This window comes from Natator depressus, chromosome 3 (assembly GCF_965152275.1).
Source record: "Natator depressus isolate rNatDep1 chromosome 3, rNatDep2.hap1, whole genome shotgun sequence".
In the NCBI taxonomy this organism is placed as follows: Eukaryota; Metazoa; Chordata; order Testudines; family Cheloniidae; genus Natator; species Natator depressus.
In genome coordinates, this window is record NC_134236.1 from 28,525,377 (window position 1) to 28,546,413 (window position 21,037).

The following is a 21,037-nucleotide window of genomic DNA, read 5'->3' on the forward strand; positions in this document are numbered from 1 at the left end:
TGCCAAAATCAACATGAATTTGCAAAATGTCAGAATGTTTCTCAACCCAAAATCTACTTTTCCAGCCAAAGAAAAAGTTTTGGATGAAAAATGTCCCCATTTCTATTTCTTGAAAAATGAAGCTTCACTCTAATACCACTTGTTTCTCTAATAATGGCAGTGACATTCATATTATGGTACCATATGAGTAATGAACTTGAAATCTTAGACTAACATCTTTCTAGGCAGATGATAGACGTTTGTATTATTTAATATGTCCAGTTACCTGTACTAAATACTTTAAATATCCAGTATTTTAAAATAATACTTCTTCAGATATTATTTTTATTTATGAGACATTTTCAGATGCACCCTGGGGCTGGAAGCAAACTGTCGACATTCAATATATTAAAGCCACAAAACTGTGTAGGCATTTCAACAAATTCATGGGCAATCTGTATTTTTCAACCTTGCTTGAAAATTTTGCCCTTGTTTGAGTCACTCAAACTATGGGAACATGAGCTTTAATCCTTTAAAGTTCCTATAGAACTGAGGAGAACTTTTTGGTCCAATTGATGTTTTAGAACCACTTTTGGACTGAAAAAAAATTAACATTTAATGTTGTGAATCGTAACTGAGCTGAAGGTAATATTTGATGATTTGGAACTTTTCCAGGTTTGGAGGAAAATATTTTTCAGTATAAAAATGTTCTAATGTTAGAGAGGAAGAATTTCTATTTCTATTTTAAAGCTATCTTGGTGCTAGAGAACAAATTATTTTTTAAACTGGCAAAAATTTTAACGTGTCAGGTTGACAGTAATTAGATACATCATTTGAGAAGTTCTGTTTGTGTGATAGCCAAACTTTTAAAAAGAAGCTTCTTCTCATTTAATAGCCAGACCTTTTTACCTTGCACTTTTACCAGGAGAGCTTCAGAAAGTAATTATATTTAATAGAACCTGTCCTCAATTGAAAGCCTCAGGGGAACGAAAGTAAATTGTAGAATAAGCCTTGTTTTCTGAGTAAAGATGCATGGTGTGCCAGTGATGGAGAGGAATTTTTTTTTCTTTATAGGAATATGTGGAGAAATATGTGCTAGTCAACAGCTGCTCTGTGTGGCAAACATGAGTTAAAAATCAGCATCCAAATTTTCTTCTCCAGTGAATGAGGATTAGATGCTGCCAATTTAGGTAGAACAATGATAGTTTTTACTCTGTGTGTTTGTGTAGGGGGGAAAGGGTCATTTTTTTAAATAAAAGTAATTTTACCCAGTAATATATGTTGGGAAAATATCAGAGGAACTTTTTTTTAAAGGGCTAGAGAATTTTTAAGTGATGATGTGAAAAGTTTGAGGTGGAGTGATCACTTGAACTAATCCATTGATCTACTTATGTGGGTTTCATGTTATTTTAGGAACCTCATTCTAAGTAATTTCCCATCATCTATGTGCTTCCTTGTTTCAAATGCATATAATTGAAGATTAAGAGAAAATTGCTTGGGCTGTGTTTCTGCCTTGTTTCACAGTAGTGATGTCCTTCACAGATGGAACACATCATATTTATTGTTACATAGGTATGGCAGAGTTAGTTGGTTTAGATCCTGTTCTTATATGGCTTTATTTTTCTTGCAGGTAGAGATAATTGATATTGAAAATGAAGAAAAAAGGTACTCTCTCTTCCAGGAACTCCTGAACTCTAGTAACAGTCAGTCTGAGTTTCAGCACTTGGTTTTACTCCTGCAAGCTTGGCCACCTATGAAAAGTGCAAGCATGTAAGTATTCCTTCAAAGAGAAATCGGGAAGAACAGTATGCTCTCCCCTACTTTGATTTTGAAGTTACTGAACCTTTCATGCAGCCTTCAGTCAGTGAATTCAAACAAACTGTTACATAAAGGAGTATAACCATCTTAAATAGGCCCTTTTGGAAGGCGCACAGAATACAATTGCATATGTAGGACAAAGAAGTTTCTTCTGAAAAGCATTTTCAAGGAGCCACACATTTAATTTTGCTGATCTCAGTGTTTCTTATTAAACTTTAAACTGCCTAGTCCAAATAAAGACTTTATAAACACTTGCTAGGCAAATCAAAGCCTAGCTATCAGCACCCAGTGGAAAACCTGCAGAGAGGAGGGGAATGTGTGACTGAAGATTTTCACTCCAGTTCTGGCTCCCTCAAAACCCTTTCTGAAGTTGCTCTTTTGCGCAACGACTGCAGAGACACATTCCAGGAAAGGGCCATGGGTGGAGGGAACATTCCAGACTTTTGTACGTGACCAAGCAATGGTAGGTTTCTGTTCTACACCTACTACCAAGTTGTCCCATCCCAGAGTAAACTACAGGGAAAGGAGGAATGTATTTTAGGGCCACTGATTATTTTTGCAGCATTGTGCACATTCTGAAGCCATTTATATGGCAGGCCATAATTTGCCAATATTTTTGTATTGGTCTTTTGTCTTCCTGTCTACCTGTAGTGCTTCTATACATTCCATTTGTTCAATACTTTGATCGTGGCTTCTAAGTTTTAAAGAGTCTCTTTTGTCTCTACATTATGCTGTCAGCAGTCATCTATCCTTCTATCCATCCTTCAAGGAGAGCAATAAAATTAACTTTTTATGGGCTAGCCAGCACAGAGTACCATCTTTCATCTGTCAGCAGTTAGGTGAGAAAGGCTGGTTACTAATTTCCACTTAACTTTGAGTTCCAGGTGCCATTGATCACATTCTGTTGGAATATAGGGAATAGACTCCCAAAAAGGCTTGTGTGAAAAATTAAGGTATATTTTTATTTTCCTGAAAACTAATACTTTTGTGTGCATTTAAGGTACTGGTATGTTAGGGACCAATCTGCAGTGATTATTCAACTTGAAGCCTTTATCAGTGTGTTTGGGATTTGTGGATGAAGAACTGAACTAATTCTTTACTGCCTTTTCATGAACAAAGAAAGCATTTCTCAGGCATTAAAAAGTTATAGGGTGTTCGCTGTCTGACTTGTCCTGTATTCACATTGTCATTTCCCTACATATTTTCGTTTTACAAACCTTTAATGCAGTCGAAATGGATCAAAATACAATGTAGAAAACACCGGAACTTCGGAACTAAAGTTAAAGTTATGGACTTTCACAACATGATTTTTTTTTCCCCAAGGGGTAGAGTTCTACCAAATTTTATGTTTATAGCCTTGGTGAACAATAAACCTGCCAAGTAAACAGTGATTTTATTGTCATCGTTTTCATATTATTTTATAACGTTGACAATCCAATTGAAATTTCAGTCCATTATAGTGAAACAGATGTTATTGTTACTATTAGCTATTCTTTCTTTCTTTATGAAGGAGGATTAGACTTAGACATTGGGACTCTTCTAAAGCTCTTCTTTCCCCAGCAGAAGGGTGTTTGTATTTATATCTCCTAAAATGACATCTCCAAATAGTTGTTCATTGTTATAAGGCTTTTCAAAAACAAATCACTTTGGAGGTTGGCGGTTTACAGAAAAACCCTGCCGAAATACACACATTCCTCAAGCCAATTTTGAGAAAGGACTCCCTATGCACCTCTTTGGTCTCCTGATCTCAGGATCAGTGGCAACACAGCTAGCTCAGCAGCCATATTGAGACTGGTTCCAAGCCAGCACCTGCTCTCTGCATGACTCTTCCACAAGGAAACAGCATTATTGAATCTTTCATCTTTACTCATAATTTAGACCTTGCTATAGAGGGAAGTGATCTTCCCCTGATTTGACAGAGATGCTAAAGGTGGCTACAGCGACGGAGAAATATTCCACATTGCCATCCAATGCTTTTTCCTGTTATTTTGCTTCACAATGCACAGCAGAGGCTAAAAGTGTCAGGGCCTTTAGTTCATTTGTACTGTGTGTTCTATTCATTTTATCCTCTATTCCTGAAGACCAACTTCCCAATCTTATTTCCCACCTGTTCATAACTTGATTCAGTACAGCATCTAAATTTGCTCCATGTTTGTTATACTCATTCCTCTCTTTAACAATGCAGATTGGCCCAGAAAAAGAGGAGGATAAAAAAAATACAGGTTAAATTGTATTCTCTTCCCATCTAATGATCAACCAAACCCCAGTGGTTTGGAGGTTTGTCTTAGTCCCAGTTAGGGTCTGAAGGTTAGAGACCTGCATAAATTATACAAATCTTTTAAGTCTAAATAAGTTAGGACTTGAAAACAACTGATAGCTGGTATTTTGACAAAGAAATCAGCAGCATTGTGAAGGAATGGGGAAGGGGGCGAGCTGAATTAACTATCAGCCTCACATTTAATTTGAATCAATGGAAATGTCAGAATGATTGAAGCTTATGTATTCATGGTAGGAATGAGCCTGCCCAGGGTTTGTAATAGAAAATTGGAAACTTTTTCTAAAGCCCTACTTCAGTGCCCATCGAGGTCTTTTTTGAATACCGGTTGATTCAAAGTCCTATAGTCTGATTTTCAGAGGTGCCAAACTCCAGCAGTTCCCATTGACTTTAGTAAGAGTTTCCGTTGACTTTATATATTATTAGGGATGCAATGTAACAGGAGAGAGCAAAAGCAGAAATTGCAATTGCACTGGAAACAGAAATCAATGGTCTGTGAATTCCACACTATGAACAGAAATATACATCTGTATGCAGTTTTACAACAGTCACCTACAAGCATAGAAATAGCTGCCAGCAAGCACTGTGCAGTCTTCTAAGATAGATAGTTACCAACCTTTCCAAAATTTCTGCAGGCTGGTTACCAGGAGACTTGTGACGTTTGACTGATCGTTAGCTAGCTGACCAGTAAATTAAAACCCCACCTGTGCATCCCAGATTTTCTGTCATGAACTTCAGAGTTTATCCCATGATTAGATTTTTTTTAAATGATTTCCCAGAAATGGTCAAATATAAGTCAAAAATAACTATTTCTTTTATGAAACAAGTTATTTTAAAGCAGGGGTGGCCAACCTGAGCTTGAGAAGGAGCCAGCATTTACGTATGTACATTGCCAAAGAGCCACAGTAATACATCAGCAGCCCCCGATCAGCTCCACCTCCCCACCCTGCTCCCAACACCTCTCACCCACCGGCAGCCCCACCGATCAGCACCTCCCCCTCCCTCCCCTGATCAGCTGTTTTGTGGCATGCAGGAGACTCTGGGGGGAGGGAAGGGGGAGGAATGAGGACATGGCAGGCTCAGGGGAGGGGGCAGGAAGATGTGGAGTGGGGGCAGAGCCAGGGGTTGAGCAGTGAGCACTCCCTGGTACGTTGGAAAGTTGGCGCCTGTACTCCAGCCCCGGAGTTGGTGCCTATACAAGGAGCCGGTGCCTATACAAGGAGCCGCATATTAACTTCTGAAGGGCCGCATGTGGCTCCGGAGCCACAGGTTGGCCACCCCTGTTTTAAAGAAAAATAACAAAAATTGCTAGACTTGTTACCTTAAAGAGTTTTTGGCTCCTAAAAATTAAAAACAAATCATAATTATTATATCTCTGCCATTAGTCTATTAAACATGTGAAAAGAACTTACCCTCTTTATTTTTTTTCACAGGATGAATATGTTTGATACTTAAGGATGAACTCAGACTAATCCTGGTTTTCATCATTTTACAATCAGCAAATTGTCATTTTCTTATTACATTTTATTTAAAATTAGATTTAAATAATATAGATTATATTTTTTAAAATTTCAGTTCTTAACTATTAACATTAATAACTATCCTGAATTAAAGCTCTTCCCATTAAGAACGGCCATAGTGGGTCAGACCAAAGTTCCATCTAGCCCAGTATCCTATCTTCCGACAGTGGCCAATGCCAGGTGCCCCAGAGGGAATGAACAGAACAGATAATCGTCAAGTGATCCATCCCATCGCCCATTCCCAGCTTCTGGCAAACAGCGGCTAGGGACACCATCCCTGCCCATCCTGGCTAATAGTCATTGATGGACCTATCCTCCATGAATTTATCTATTTTTTTCTTGAACCCTGTTATAGTCTTGGCCTTCACAACAACCTCTGGCAAGGAGTTTCACAGGTTGACTGTGCGTTGTGTGAAAAAAAAACTTCCTTTTGTTTGTTTTAAACCTGCTGCCTATTAATTTCATTTGGTGGCCCCTAGTTCTTGTGTTATGAGAAGGAGTAAATAACACTACTTTATTTACCTTCTCCACAACAGTCATGATTTTATAGACCTCTATCCTTCCTTAGTCATCTTTTTTTCCTAGCTGAAAAGTCCCAGTCTTATTAATCTCTCCTCATATAGCAGCCGTTCCATACTCCTAATCATTTTTGTTGCCCTTCTTTGAACCTTTTCCAAGTCCAATATATTTTTTTGAGATGAGGCAACCACATCTGCACGCAGTATTCAAGATGTGGGCGAACCATGGATTTATATAGAGGCAATATGATATTTTCTGTCTTATCTATGCCTTTCTTAATGATTCTCAATATTCTGTTAGCTTTTTTGATTGCCGCTGCACATTGAGTGGATGTTTTCAGAGAACTATCCACAATGACTCCAAGATCTCTTTTTTGAGTGGTAACAACTATTTTACACCAAATCGTTTAATATGTATAGTTGGGATTATGTTCTCCAATGTGCATTACTTTGCATTTGTCAAAATTGAATTTAATCTGCCATTTTGTTGCCCAGTCACCCAGTTTTGAGAGATCATTTTGTAGCTCTTTGCAGTCTGCTTGGGACTTAACTATCTTGAATAGTTTTGTATCATCTGCAAATTTTGCCACCTCACTGTTTACCCCTTTTTCCAGATCATTTATGAATATCTTGAATAGGACTGGGCCCTATACACACCCCTGGGGGACACCAGTATTACCTCTCTCCATTCTGAAAACTGACCATTTATTGCTACCCTTTGTTTCCTATCTTTTAACCAATTACCAATCCATGAGAGAACCTTCCCTCTTATCCCATGACTGCTTACTTGGCTTAAGAGCCTTTGGTGAGGGACCTTGTCAAAGGCTTTCTGAAAATCTAAATACACTGTATCCCCCTTATCCACATGCTTATTGACCCCCTCAAAGAATTCTAGTAGATTGGTGAAGCATGATTTCCCTTTACAAAAACCATGTTGACTATTCCCCAACAAATTATGTTAATCTATGTATCTAACAATTTTGTTCTTTACTATAGTTTCAACCAGTTTGCCTAGTAATGAAGTCAGGCTTAGCAGCCTGTAATTGCCAGGGTCACCTCTGGAGCCCTTTTTAAAAATTTGCATCACATTAGCTATCCTCCAGTCATTTGTACAGAAGGTGATTTAAATGATAGGTTACAGACGACAGTTAGTAGTCCTGCAATTTCACATTTGAGTTCCTTCAAAACTCTTGGGTGAATACCATCTGGTCCTGATCAATTATTGCTGTATCGTGTATCAGTTTGTTCCGTTTGTTTTATTTTTTAACAAGGTAGGTCATCCATCCCCAATCACAATCCATCACTTGACAATCAAACACCTGGGAAAGTATATCTGATTAACACAGTCATCATAGAGAAAACTGATGATGCTGTGTAAACAAGTGTCACATTCATGGCCAAAGCAATGAAATGTTAACGTCTTTCAGGTTAAAAAAAAAAATAGGAAACACACAAATATTTTTCCCTTTTTGAATTTGAAACTGACTATGCTTATAGATTATGCAACAAAGGGAAGATGAAAGTCAAATGATAAATTCTGCTTGGTAATGTCAAATTCTTACTAACCGAATAATGCCTTTGTGATCCTCCAACTCCCAACCGGCTTTTAATACAAAACTGGACAAAATACTTGAGAATATGCTAGAGAGAACAATGGGTCTTTATGTCCTTATATGGCTATTACATCTGTAACCTAATGAGTTCTATAATATTGGGAAGAGTTTAGCACAGAACTAGACATGTATCTTAGCAGCAAGCCTTTACAAAGACATGGGAAAATTTAGGGTCTTAGTTCTGGTTTCTGTTCATTTCTTGTTTTAAATTCTTCCACACATTGAAGGGTGACTTTTTTTTTTTTTCCCATTAGGGGAAGGAAACAAGATAGAGTTTTTCTTCATTTACTAAGGAGACAGCACCTATAAAGTTTAAAAAAAAAAACATTCGGGACAGAAAGAATCATAAGCAGGAGACAGATCCTGCAGCAGAAGCTTGTTGTCGCCAATCCCTCAATTTGAGGATGATCTCTACCCCAGATTTACATATGGGTCCTGAGATGACTCAGGAGTCCGATCCTAGAATCACAGCATAAGCTATTAATTTAGCCAGTGACAATGATGGAGCTGCAGCATTCTTCCTCTGTCTCTCTTGTGGGTTATGCAGCAGCTGCACTACACATTCTGGCATCATGGTTTTCTATATTAACTACTATGCATAGGTTTGACCCAGGAGGTTGGAGGAAGAGAAAGGGAGGGACTGTACTGATAGCAGCAGGGCTTGCAGCAGTGAGTGCTCATTGACTATGACTGATTAAAATACTTTAATTAAGTTGTCAAGAAAGAATAAAGATAATGGCTTTTAGTCATTTCTCACTCAAATGTAACTACTACTAGTATCTCTCTATCTATTACACAGATCAGGATAGAATAGCCTCTTCACCTGAAGCCAGTATTTCTCATCTTTCACTAGACATTGTGACTCTATTGCTTGGGCTGTGTTTCTGCCTGATTCTTTTGATATGAGCTGTTTAGTTCTTTTCGTAGTAATTGGAGCTGTACAATTACTACTTATGATCCATGATTGTATTTTTTACCAATTGCCACCCAATAGCAACATTAACAACGCAAGGTTTCCAAGGTACCTCCCAGTTGCTGTTTTAAACAGCATGTATGCCAGTAGGTACCTTATGAATGACTTGATTTATAATGAATCCAATTCCAGTGGGTATCAGTCGATCATACTGTGGTTTTCCATTTTAGTTTGAATTAGTTTTGAAAACTTCCTGTGTAATTGGAAGATAGGTTCAAAGACATATAAACCCTTTTCCTGCTTTCCACTGCTAATATGAGGAGGTCATATTTTTCTCCATCACAGGTAAGTCTGTCTCTTGACTGTGGCAAATATATCTGTTGGCAAATGTTGATTCTTCAAGATCAAGGCTGAGATATTGCTCTGTGCTTTGAAGAGGTGTAGCACAGAACTTACAGTCTAGGACAGGGGTGGGCAAACTACGGTCCACAGGCTGGATCCGGCCCCTCAGGGCTTTGGATCTGGCCCATGGGATTGCCCCACGTGGTGCCGCAGGCCCCGCGCCGCTCTCAGAAGCAGCTGGCACCACGTACCTGGGCGTTGCTCTTGTTTCCAGGCACCGCCCCCCACAGCTCCCATTGGCTGGGAACGGGGAACCGTGGCCAATGGGAGCTTTGGGGGAGGTACCTTGAGGCGTAACAAGGGCAGCGTGCGGAGCCCTGTGCCCCCCCGTCCCTCAGGGGCCATGCAGGGATCTGGTTCCGGCCACTTCCCAGAGCAGCACAGCATGGGGCCAGGGCAGGCATGGAGGGAGCCTGCCCTGGCCCTGGTGGGCGCCGCTACCACCCCAGAGCCACTTTAGGTAAGCGGCACTGGGCTGGAGCACGAACCCCTCCTGCAGCCTGCCCCCCAACTCCCTGCCCCAAACCCCCTGCTTGCACCTCACGCCCTTCCTGCACCCCAGCTCCCTACCCTGAGCCCCCGTTGCACCATGCACCCCTCCTGCACCCCAACCTCCTGCCTTGAGCTCCCTCCCACAGTCCGCACCCCTGCCCTCAACCACCTCCTGCACCCCAACCCCCTTCCCTGAGCCCCCTCATACACCCCACACCCCTCCTCTGCCCCAAACCCTTGCCCTGACCCCATTCCTGCACACTGCACTCCCTCCCGCACCCCTGCCCCAGCCCTGCATACAATTTCCCCATCCAGATGTGGCCTTCAGCCCAAAAAATTTGCCCACCCCTGGTCTAGGGGCAGAGGGGCCTGTGGTGGTTTTAAGCCACCTTTGTGCCCCCCTGGTGGTCTGTCTAAGTTATGACAGCCTGTCCCCAGCTGCATGCGAGTTGCAGCACTTCCCAGAATCTCTGTAGTACTACATGCTACTGCTCTGTTCCCAACACACACTTCCCACCCCCAGCACACCTTCTAAGGTAAGGCCAGTACGGGGGTCCTTGGAAGATAACATTACAGCTGCCTTCTTCAGTTCCTAGATCAAAGGAATCCTCCCCCCATGCAGAACTGGTTTTAGAGCCCCTTTACACTCCTCCATTTCTTTTCCCAACAGAGAGGGGGTGAGGATCTCACCAAATGAGTGTGCACTGTATCTGTGGGGGGAGACTCTTATCATAATTTTTATGGGACCAATGTGTGCTAGATACTTTACAGGCACAGATGTTTCCTTCAAAGAGTTTACAATCTAAATGTAATTTTTGCTCCTCAGAAGTGCTGAGTGCTTGGAGTTCCCATTGACCTCAGTGTTGTACTTAACATCTCCAAAACTTAGGTCATTTATAGAGGTGCCTAAAAATAGATGGATTAGAGCTTGAAATCTTTGGCATAATCTGACTGAGACATTGACCCGATTGTCATAAATCGTGATATTTTGCTATTCCTGTTATGAAAAACCACGGTTACACGACATTAACAATCTAAAGTGAATGTGAGCTTTTTTCTAATCTGCTCCTTAATTGCATTGTCATTCATTAGTACTTCATGTCAGTAGCTGCCATTTAAAAAGTCAGCATTTTTCAACACTTCCCACACAGTGGTATCTTTCTCCATGTTTTTGCTTTGACTGAGAATAGGTAATAGCTCTGGTAGATATATCTCATGGCATATGTTGACTTTGGAACAATAACCATTGTTCATAATTCTGTGCAGAAAAAAAAGGGTATTTGGGGGCGAATTTTAAATGTGTAAGAGGTGTATCTGATTGGCTTTCAGCAGTAGATCTGAAAGCACTTCACAATCTATGAGAGCTAGATGGTGGGTATTAATTTATTTATTTATTAATAGCCAGTTGCATATGTACATGGTTCACCTCTTTACCCAATTTACAGGTACTATTAATGGGGTTTGCAGGCAGAAAGGGTGCGTGTTTGTTTTTAACTATGTAACTATTCCTCCTATATTTACATATTTGGATCTGGGTGTTGATTTTTGTCAGTGATTTTGAGGTAAAGGTTTTTCATTGAGAAACCAGGAGCTGGATTATCTGATCACTGAGAGGGACTAAGAGGTCAGAATCTTCCTGAAACTACCAAATTAAGAATCCCACTTCCAATGAAAGGAAATTTTCAGCTGGTGTAAAGCCAGCAGTGCCCACTCCTGTGCCAAACATTCTCCATGTTGGGTTTGGGAGAGAGAGCTCCATTATGCTAATTCACAGCTGCAACATGGTCCCTTAGGGACGATAACAGTTGCAATTTAGAGTAGTCCAAAGGCTGCTCTAAGTTACATGGAGCAGTTTTAGAATCACATCCGTACTTGGCCCCAGATCTTTTCACTTTTTCATACTATTATACCATGCTTTTATTTGCAATTTTTTAAAATAGTTTTCTGAATTTTGTTTTCTTGTTTGTTTGTTTTTTTAGCACATACACGAGTAATAATCCATGGGTGAAACTAGGGACAGTCATGCTATCGAGATGCCCAACTGAGCAAAAAGAGAATACGGGAAATGAAATTTTGAAGATCTGTCGTTCTTTGTATGAGACTAAGCACATGCTCCCTGTAGAGGTGAGTTGTAACTTCAAGTACCTTGCAGATATACCTGCACCTTGTACAGTGGATGCAGTATCACTATTAAAGCTCCTTATATAGCTTCACTGGCTGCACTTGAGTACTATTTGGCAAAAACTATTAAAGATAAACACCAGTAACTTGCCACTTCTTAAACATAGAAAGTTGTCTATGAGGAAGTTCTGAAATATTTGGGCTTTAATTGGCTTTTATTTTACAAGCAATTCTTCTTTACAAGTACTCTAGTATTCCCTCTTCCTAAATTAATTATGTGTACTCTCTTCCATACAAGCCTCTCTTATGTCTCAAAGTGCCACAGCACCTCATACTGATGCATCATAGCCTAACCATACCAGGTTTAAAAAAAATGATTAAAAATCTTCACACTTCTCTGGAATTATTCCCAGACATCTTCTTTTATTATCCTGATTCATCCTTTACAGTGAGATTCACATAACCACAGTCTTCGTTCCTGAAAATAGCCAACACGAAAATTATGTGCAGTGTAATGGAAACGGATCGGAGGCTTCTTTTGACTTTAATACAAAACCAAGAAGTCTCTTGTAGAATTTGAAGGGCAATACATTGTAAAACAAATGGGACACTTGTATTTATGCAGCTTAAAACCCACTTCTGGGACTTGCTGCCAAAAGAAGTCAGTAAAGCAGAGTGCCAAATATATTTTGTGGAGAGAGCCAAATTTAATTTTTAATTACAGTGCATGGGATAGATCTACAAAGGGCCCGATGGTCATCATGAGTAATACTTTATATCACAAGTAGTTCTGATCAAAACCAGTGGGATTACTCCTGCAGGAAGGTACTATTCAATCTGATTAAGGGTGGCCAAACCAAAGTTAAGGTTCTAGGGTGGAATTTTCTAAAACATTTAAGTGACTTATGAACACAAATGTAATAGAAAATCAGGGTTCTACCACAGCAGATCTCCTCCTGATAGGAGGGTTACACCAAGGTCAAGCATCGATCATCTCTTTTTTAGTTAATAAAGTTACTGTTGAATTCAGCATCAGTAAGGCCTGGTCTGTGCAGTTTTTATACTGGTATGACTGTTTCAGTTAGAGGTGCAATTTTTTGCCAATATAATTATACCAGTACAACGCTTAGTATGTGCATGTTATACCTTGTATAAAGGTGTCTTTATATTAGTGTAGCTTATTCTCCTCTCCATACGGAAATAAAGTGCGTTTATACTGATATGACACACTAGGAGGCTGTACTGCTTTAACTATATCAGCATAGTTAAAAACAACATAACTTTTGTGCATAGCAGTTAAAGCAGTACAACTTTTGTGTATACAAACCTTTACTGTGGAAAAAGTAATGTAGGGAATTTAAGAACCATTGCTAGAACTATTTGATCAAAACTTGCATTTTGCTGAATCTGTCATTGGAGCCTATTTAATACTTTGAGTGGGGAGAGAAGCATAGATCAGCTGCTTTTTTTAAAAAAAGATTGGCTAACTTTCTGACCACCAGTAACGTTTGTGGTTCTGAAGTCTAAAGACAATAATTGAAAAGGCATTTAAACGTCAGGATGTTCACTGTTGACCGGGATGTTCACTGAGGTCAGGAAGAAATCTTTCTCTAAAGACACCATAATTGCAGGATTGCTGGAGGAACCAACTAGGAGCCATGCTCCTCTTGACCTGCTGCTCACAAATAAGGAAGAATTGGTAGGGGAAGTAGAAGTGGGTGGCAACCTGGGCAGCAGTGACCATGAGATGGTCGAGTTCAGGATCCTGACAAAAGGAAGAAAGGAGAGCAGCAGAATACAGACCTTGGATTTCAGAAAAGCAGACTTTGACTCCCTCAGGGAATGGATGGGCAGGATCCCCTGGGAGGCTTATATGAGAGGGAAAGGAGTCCTGGCTGTATTTTAAAGAAGCCTTATTGAGGGTGCAGGAACAAACTATCCCGATGTACAGAAGGAATAGCAAATATGGTAGGTGACCAGCTTGGCTTAACAGTGAAATCTTCGGTGAGCTTAAACACAAAAAGGAAGCTTTCAAGAAATGGAAACTTGGACAGATGACAAGGCAGGAGTATAAAAATATTGCTCGAGCATGCAGAGGTGTACTCAGGAAGGCCAAAGCACAATTGGAGTTGCAGCTAGCAAGGGATGTGGAGGGTAACAAGAAGGGTTTCTACAGGTTTGTTAGCAACAAGGTGGTGGTCAGGAAAAGTGTGGGACCCTTATTGAATGGGGGAGGCAACCTAATGACAGATGATGGAAAAAGCTGAAGTACTCAATGTTTTTTTTCCTCGGACTTCACAGACGAGATCAGCTCCCAGACTGCTGCAATGGGCAGCACAGTATGGGGAGGAGGTGACCAGCACTCAGTGGTGAAAGAACAGGTTAAGAACTATTTAGAAAAGCTAGACATGCCCAAGTCTATGGGGCCGGATCTAATGCATCCGAGGGTGCTAAGGGATTTGGCTGATGTGATTGCAGAGCCATTGGCCATTATCGTTGAAAACTCGAGGCAATCCGAAGGGGGGGGGGCGGTATTGGACAATTGGAAAAAGGCAAATATAGTGCCCATCTTTAAAAAAGGGAATTAGGAGAATCGGGGAACTAGGAGAAGGAGAAATGGTCTCAAGTTGCATGGGGAAGGTCTAGGTTGGATATTAGGAAAAACTATTTCACCAGGAGGGTGGTGAAGCACTGGAATGGGTTACCTAGGGAGGTGGTGAATCTCCATCCTGAGAGGTTTTTAAGACCCATCTTGACAAAGCCTTGGCTGGGATGATTTAGTTGGGGTTCATCCTGCTTAGAGGATTGGACTGGATGACCTCCTGAGGTCTCTTCCAACCCTAATCTTGTATGATTGTCACTTCTGAGTCTTATGCCTCCAGGAGTGAAGATCTTAAGAGCTAGTAGACTTTCTAGCATGGCTCATGCTGAATGAAGAACACCCAGGTGTGAGAATTCTGTGTGAAATCACAGTAGCAAAATTTACAAAGTAATTTTCCCTTCCTTCTGCACCAGTGCATATACAGTACAGCATTGATCAAATTGGCTAAGTGGGTTAAAAAAAGTCCTGCCTTTCACTGATGACAACTACTAGTACCGGAAGCATATACTAGATGTAGAAGGCCTTGTAATGGCAACTTATAGTTTTTAATCAAATATGGCACTAGCATTACATTCAAAAATCCAGCTAAGGTTGTGACTGTGTTTTCATTTTGTATTTCAACTGTAAATGTTTGCTCTTGGCTAAACCTCAGAATGCAAAGTCAGTAGTTCAAGAACAATCTTCTTATACAAATATCATAAAATGTGTGTGGATGTTCTTGAATTATGTTTAAAAAAAACTCAAACATGTGTCTTTAAACATAAAATGTTCCAGGTTAGATATAGCCATTCCATAATGTAGGATAAGCTTCTTTGGAACCCAATTCAGCCAGGCACTGAAGCATGTACTTAACTTAAAGCACTTGAGTATTCCCACTGGGATATAAGCATGGGCTTAACATTAAGCATTTGCTTCAGTGCTTGGCTGAATTGGGACCTTAATTTTTAAGAAGGGTGTATTATTACTTCTGTCTAAAATACATAAATAGTACCATTTTAAAATTAGTTGAATATGTATATTTGTATTACCAAGATTAATACTCCCAATGATTAAGGTACTAAATATGGCTTTACATTAAAGACTAACTATAAGGAATTATTGGGGCTTATATGTAATTATTTTCAGCACCATGTGGTATTCTATGTAAAATTTTGCAAAGGATGCAAGTTGATAATAAACATTTTTGTAGAAGGGCTAAAATACCTGTTTGACCTGAAATTTATTTGTTGCAAAAATACTAATGTTAATACCTACATTAACTGCATTTGCAAATTGACATAATCTAATTGCATTTTTTCTGTAATATTTTAAATCACTGCAATAAGAAAGCAAATTGTAATTCAGTAGTTCAGTGTTTTAAAAACACCTTTTCATTTTCCTAGTCATTGGCTTTCCTAGTTATTTCCTAGAAATGCTCACTGTACCTAATTATGTTTAACAGTGCGCTTAAATCATCTGCCTTTCCTTCTTTCCTCCCACCACCTTAAGGTACAAAAATGTGATTTGGGGGGGGGGGGGAGGGGATTCTTTTGAAAGCTTTTTTATAGTTATATGCTGTTCCCTATGGCACTGCTTCTTCTCTTATGGTTTTGATGGGTTTTCAGATATCAAATGTTACCAGAACTATAAACTTGCTGTTACACTCAGGTTGTGCATCCTACAACCCTCAAAATTTATTTTTCCTAACATAAAGGGGTATCCATGGTGATAAATTGTGCTTTCCAGGCACAGAGGGACTTGTAGAATCATAAATTGCTAAGTTTGCATTCTGTAATCTCCTTAGTATGTTGCTGTTTGGCAGAAATGAAGGAGAAAATCAAAATATCAAAGGCTTAATGGGTGTAATATTTTTAATTTTGCCTCACCCTTTATAGTCTTTTCAATACTGCTCTTCACCTGTTCCTGTAATGTTAGTTCTCAATGAAAGCAAAGCCTGTCAACTGCAGACTTAGCCATTGCTTAAGTTGATAAACACTTATGACACACTTCTGTCTATTCTTTGGCAACAAAAGACAAAATCTCCTCAGTGTGTTACAAACCTTTTGTTTTCTCCTTAGTCTCACCAACCTCTGCTTAGCTGCAATAATAAAAAAAAATGTGTTGATATCCTAAGGAGAAGTTTAGTTGATAGCAAAGTGTACCAGGTTCTCAGTTTTTTGTCTGCTGAACTGCAATGCAGGCAACTGGTGAATGCATTTGGAAGATGTTTTGCTAGTAGTCCTGTGTCTGCTGTTTTTTGTGTGTAAACTCTTTCCTGATTGGAGCTTTGCTGGTGATGTGCTAGTGTAGACGAGACAAAGACGTTTTTACTACTGTGTCATTTAGTCCGGCTCTGAACAGTGGAAGTTTGCAAGATTTTTTTGTAACTACCATGAACTTTACCAAGCACGGTGTAATTTTATAGTTACGTTGCATTCTGAGGTATGCATCACAATTAAATTAATATTTTGCTGTCAGAAATGCAGTTGAGGGGGGTAACTGAAGAGTGCCTGAATTATCTGAAAACAAATTGGTTGGGAAAAAAGATGTCAGTAGATACCGTACTTTAAGATCTCAATCCGTAACAGCAATCTCATGTATGTAAGATGTACATAATACACCAATTTATCATTTTCCATTTTTTTTAAGTTAGAGGAGATATAACTACCCCAAGGGTGTGACTACATTTAGCAGCACCTTTTGGGCACCAGATTAATCAAATTTGAACTTAAATGGTAAAAATTAAACACCTGAGTTCCCTTTTTAGATTGTAAGCTCTTTGGAGCAGGTGCAGTGTCTTTAAGTGTTTTTCTGAAGCATAGAGCATGTCTGTGGATGTCTAAAATGATATTGTAATAATATCTATGTTATATAATGGACAGACTAACCAGATGGAGTACTGTTGTTGTGTGATTTCCCTCATTGTTCTCACTAGAAACAAAGTATAGCGGGGAGGGATCCGAGTAAACTATGTCTTTGAACCTGGTCACTCTGGACAAGTTAGTTTGTTGCTCATAAAGGGAAAGTTATCATTTGGTTTTTGAGGTAAAGTAATCCCTTTTTAAAATGGGTCAGTAATTCATTTATACACCATAGTAGATGAATATATAAGATACATGTATAAGATAAAGACTAATAAATGTTCACATTGTTACTAACCACAGTAGACCTAGATAAGGGTTTGGAAGTAATCCTACTCAGTGTTTTATTTTTTTAAGCATCACTTTCTGTTGCCAGCCTCAGTATGAGGACACACTATGCCAAAATTGTAATGCCAGATAGTTCATGCAGGATAATAAAACATGGAAACTCATATTAAAATGGAGAAACTAATATACTGCATCAGAGCTCAGTAACAGACATTTGACAAGATTTTTGGGATAGCTTTACAGTGCTGGACTCTGATATAAGGAGCTGTTATATTCCTTCTTTATTTTATTCCACCTTTATGACTATATAACTGAGTTACAGAAATGTCACAGATGTGTTACCTTACATCTTATAGAAAGAACAGGAGTACTTATGGCACCTTAGAGACTAACAAATTTATTAGAGCATAAGCTTTCGTGGGCTACAGCCCACTTCATTGAATGCATAGAATACAACATATAGTAAGATATAGATATAGATATATACACATATATATACACATACAGGTAAGTTGGAAGTTAACATACAAACTGTGAGAGGCTAATTAGTTAAGATGAGCTATTATCAGCAGGAGAAAAAAACTTTTGTAGTGATAATCAGGATGGCCCATGTAGACAGTTGATAAGAAGGTGTGAGGATACTTAACTTAAGGAAATAGATTCAATATGTGTAATGACCCAGACACTCCCAGTCTCTATTCAAACCCAAGTTAATGGTATCTAGTTTGCATATTAATTCAAGCTCAGCAGTTTCTCATTGGAGTCTGTTTTTGAAGCTTTGGGTTGCAAAATTGTCACCCTTAAATCTTTTATTGAGTGGCCAGAGAGGTTGAAGTGTTTTCCTACTGGTTTGTATGGTAACTTCCAACTTATCTGTGTGTGTGTGTGTGTGTGTGTGTATATATATATGTATATCTTACTATATCTTCCATTCTATGCATCCGATGAAGTGGGCTGTAGCCCACGAAAGCTTATGCTCTAATAAATTTGTTAGTCTCTAAGTTGCCACAAGTACTCCTTTTTGCGGATACAGACTAACACGGCTGCTACTCTGAAACCTTACGTCTTGCAGTTTGCAGTGTTTCAGTGACCACAGCAAAAGTATTAGTCCCACAGAGAGCAGTGATTGCTCCATACTTCTTTCAGTAAAACTCTGTGAGGGTTGTAATAAGTATTCAGTGCTTGCCTTGTTTCTCAAACATTCTACTTACAACCCTGTACTACACCCTTTTTTAATTTGCGCTTTCAAGTTTCCAGACAGGCTTCTTTCCACTGGGAAATTCATTTGTTTTAAAAGTTTTATTTCCATTTTGCATTTCACACAAGGTTTTTCATAAAATTTTGTGTGCATAATGTTACCAAGTATCTCCTGAGTTCTGACAATCTGGGGTTACTTTTTGTTTTCAGTGTACAAAGGAATTATGTTTGCTGCTGCTTAACCAGTCCCTCCTGCTGCCATCCCTGAAACTGCTAGTAGAAAGCAAAGACCAAGATCTGCATGCATTGGCACTGGAGCAGATAACAGCTGTTGCTAAGGTATGAGCAGTTCAATTAACTATCCTTCATAGTTTCAGGTAATAAAATAGCTTTTTTATCTTCACGTAGGAAGCAGAGTCTCTTGAGTGCGTTGTCATTATTAAGATTTTCTAAAGTTATTTTGTCTTCAGCCATAGGGCTGATAAAGATCTTTTATACATTCAAAAGAACCCACAAACGCTGTTAGTTTTAATTATCCGGCTACCCATTTGTAAGTTAATGTGGTGGAACAGAAACTGCTATGTTTTACAAAGTACATTTTTTGTGGGTCTTCATGTTTTAGTTCTTTTAAAATAACTTAATCCATAATATTGCATAAAACTTGCAATGGCCCACTGCTGTAGACTCTTCCATACACATGGTGGGATTGTTTATTCCTGTGGAGTTTATTTTGCAAATAATCGAATTTATATTAACAGAGTCACTTCTGACTTTCCTGAAAATTCAATCTTGTTGATGCTGATGTGCATTTTTCACACACAACACAGGGATTTAATCTCACTCTAAGTGCAAATTTCAGTGCAATCTAAACTATAGCATTGACCAACACATCAGTAATGCCTCTAAACTACCAAATTTTGTTTCCGTTTAATTCCTAATGAGAATCTGGGATGGTGGGATATCTTATGTATCTTAATCCTTAAGTCTTTTTGCTATCCCCAAAGTAAGTGTGTGTCTGTCAATCATATGTATATATCTGAAAAAGTAGGTAAGCAACTGTGTGACACAAAGCAAAAATTTAATCAAGGAGTTCTTGTAAACGCTTAATCTGTCAAACTCATGAAACTGTCATACTAGAAGAAGCTTTATCATCAAATCCCAAGATTAATTTTCTTAGCATATCATTTTTGCTTAACTTTCTTTTTTGTAACATCAGGTTACAACGAAAGACAGACAAAAACCAAAATCATGAATCTGACAATGCTCAAATTTGTTTTTGTGAGTGTAATGCGACTCGCCGGGGCTCAACCCTCTCCAGGACGGCAGGGAGCTACACCGGCTCACGACACACGGATATTGTTTGGAGAAATTAGTCTGACTGCGGGAGTCTCCCTCAGTGGCCCTTGTGACAACTGAAACAAGCACCATAAGCCCGGACCCTAGGTCAGGGCGGGGCAACAATAAGTCAGGTGCTCAGGCCCTCCGGCAGGAGCTGAGCAAACAGTTCAATAGTAGCAGGCCAGGCCCTGGATCAGGGCGAGGCAACCAAGTCAGTAGCTCAGGCTCTCAGGCAGGGGCTGAGCAAACAGTTAAATGTTAGCAGGCCCAGGCCTCTAAAGGACCTGGAAGAGGGGGAGACTGCCACCCACGAGTGGTGAGGTGGGACGCAGGCCCTCCCACTCCACTGTGTCCCAGCCCGGGGCCCTAGCAGCAGCAGAAGACCCGCTGCTGTGTCAGTGGGGCTCCTGGCCGCAACACACTGTCACAGGCTCTGGCAGTGCCTCAGCCAGACTACGGTCGGCTGCCCCCGGGCTACTTCCTGATTACCCCTCTTGGGGTACCTGGGTCCAGGTGGTGTCCTCCGGGGCGTCCAGCACCATGGGTTCCTCCGGGTAGAGGGCAAGCGGCAGGCCCGGCAACTCCTCCGGGTAGCAGGCACAGGGCAGGTCCAGCAACTCCTCTGGGTAGCGGCCGCACAGCAAGTCGGGCCAGTCCTGGCGTGCACCTTAGGCCGCGGGGGCTTCCCAGTCGCGGTCCAGGCTGGAGGCGTCTGGGCCCCCAGTGAGTTCTGAGGGCGAGCTTTTATACTTCTGGGTCGCCTCCTGACCGTCTGAGGGGCGGGCTCAGAGCTCCCTAGCTCCGCCCACTCCGGCACCTGGATATGCTCATCCCTCTCCGGGGCAGTAGGGAGCTACGCTGGCTCACTACAGTGGGGGAAAAGGTTGATTGAGAATCAAAAACCTATATCCAAACTTGCTCCTATCATTGTCATTTTCAGCTCAGTCTCTTCTTGCTTTCAATCCATTTTTGGTTTAAATCCATTTTTGAGTTCTTGTTTAAAGGTACCTAAGTTTCCAAGGTCAGTTAATAAGATTTCAGAAACAAAATCCTTGTAAGATTTACATAAAAAGTTTCTTTGTGAAGTGTTTGTAGTCTATGAACCCATACATAGACAAAGA

The 21,037-nt window shown here is 40.1% G+C and overlaps 1 protein-coding gene across 1 annotated transcript in view; it reads left to right on the forward strand.

Annotated features, from left to right (window-relative positions):
• Positions 1-21,037, forward strand: part of NBAS (NBAS subunit of NRZ tethering complex) — a 347,509-nt gene that overhangs the window by 311,025 nt on the left and 15,447 nt on the right. Inside the window, exons 49-51 of the mRNA XM_074947616.1 lie at positions 1,610-1,749; positions 11,510-11,654; positions 18,789-18,917. Coding sequence (XP_074803717.1) covers positions 1,610-1,749; positions 11,510-11,654; positions 18,789-18,917 — 414 coding nt within the window. The remainder of the gene's footprint in view (positions 1-1,609; positions 1,750-11,509; positions 11,655-18,788; positions 18,918-21,037) is intronic.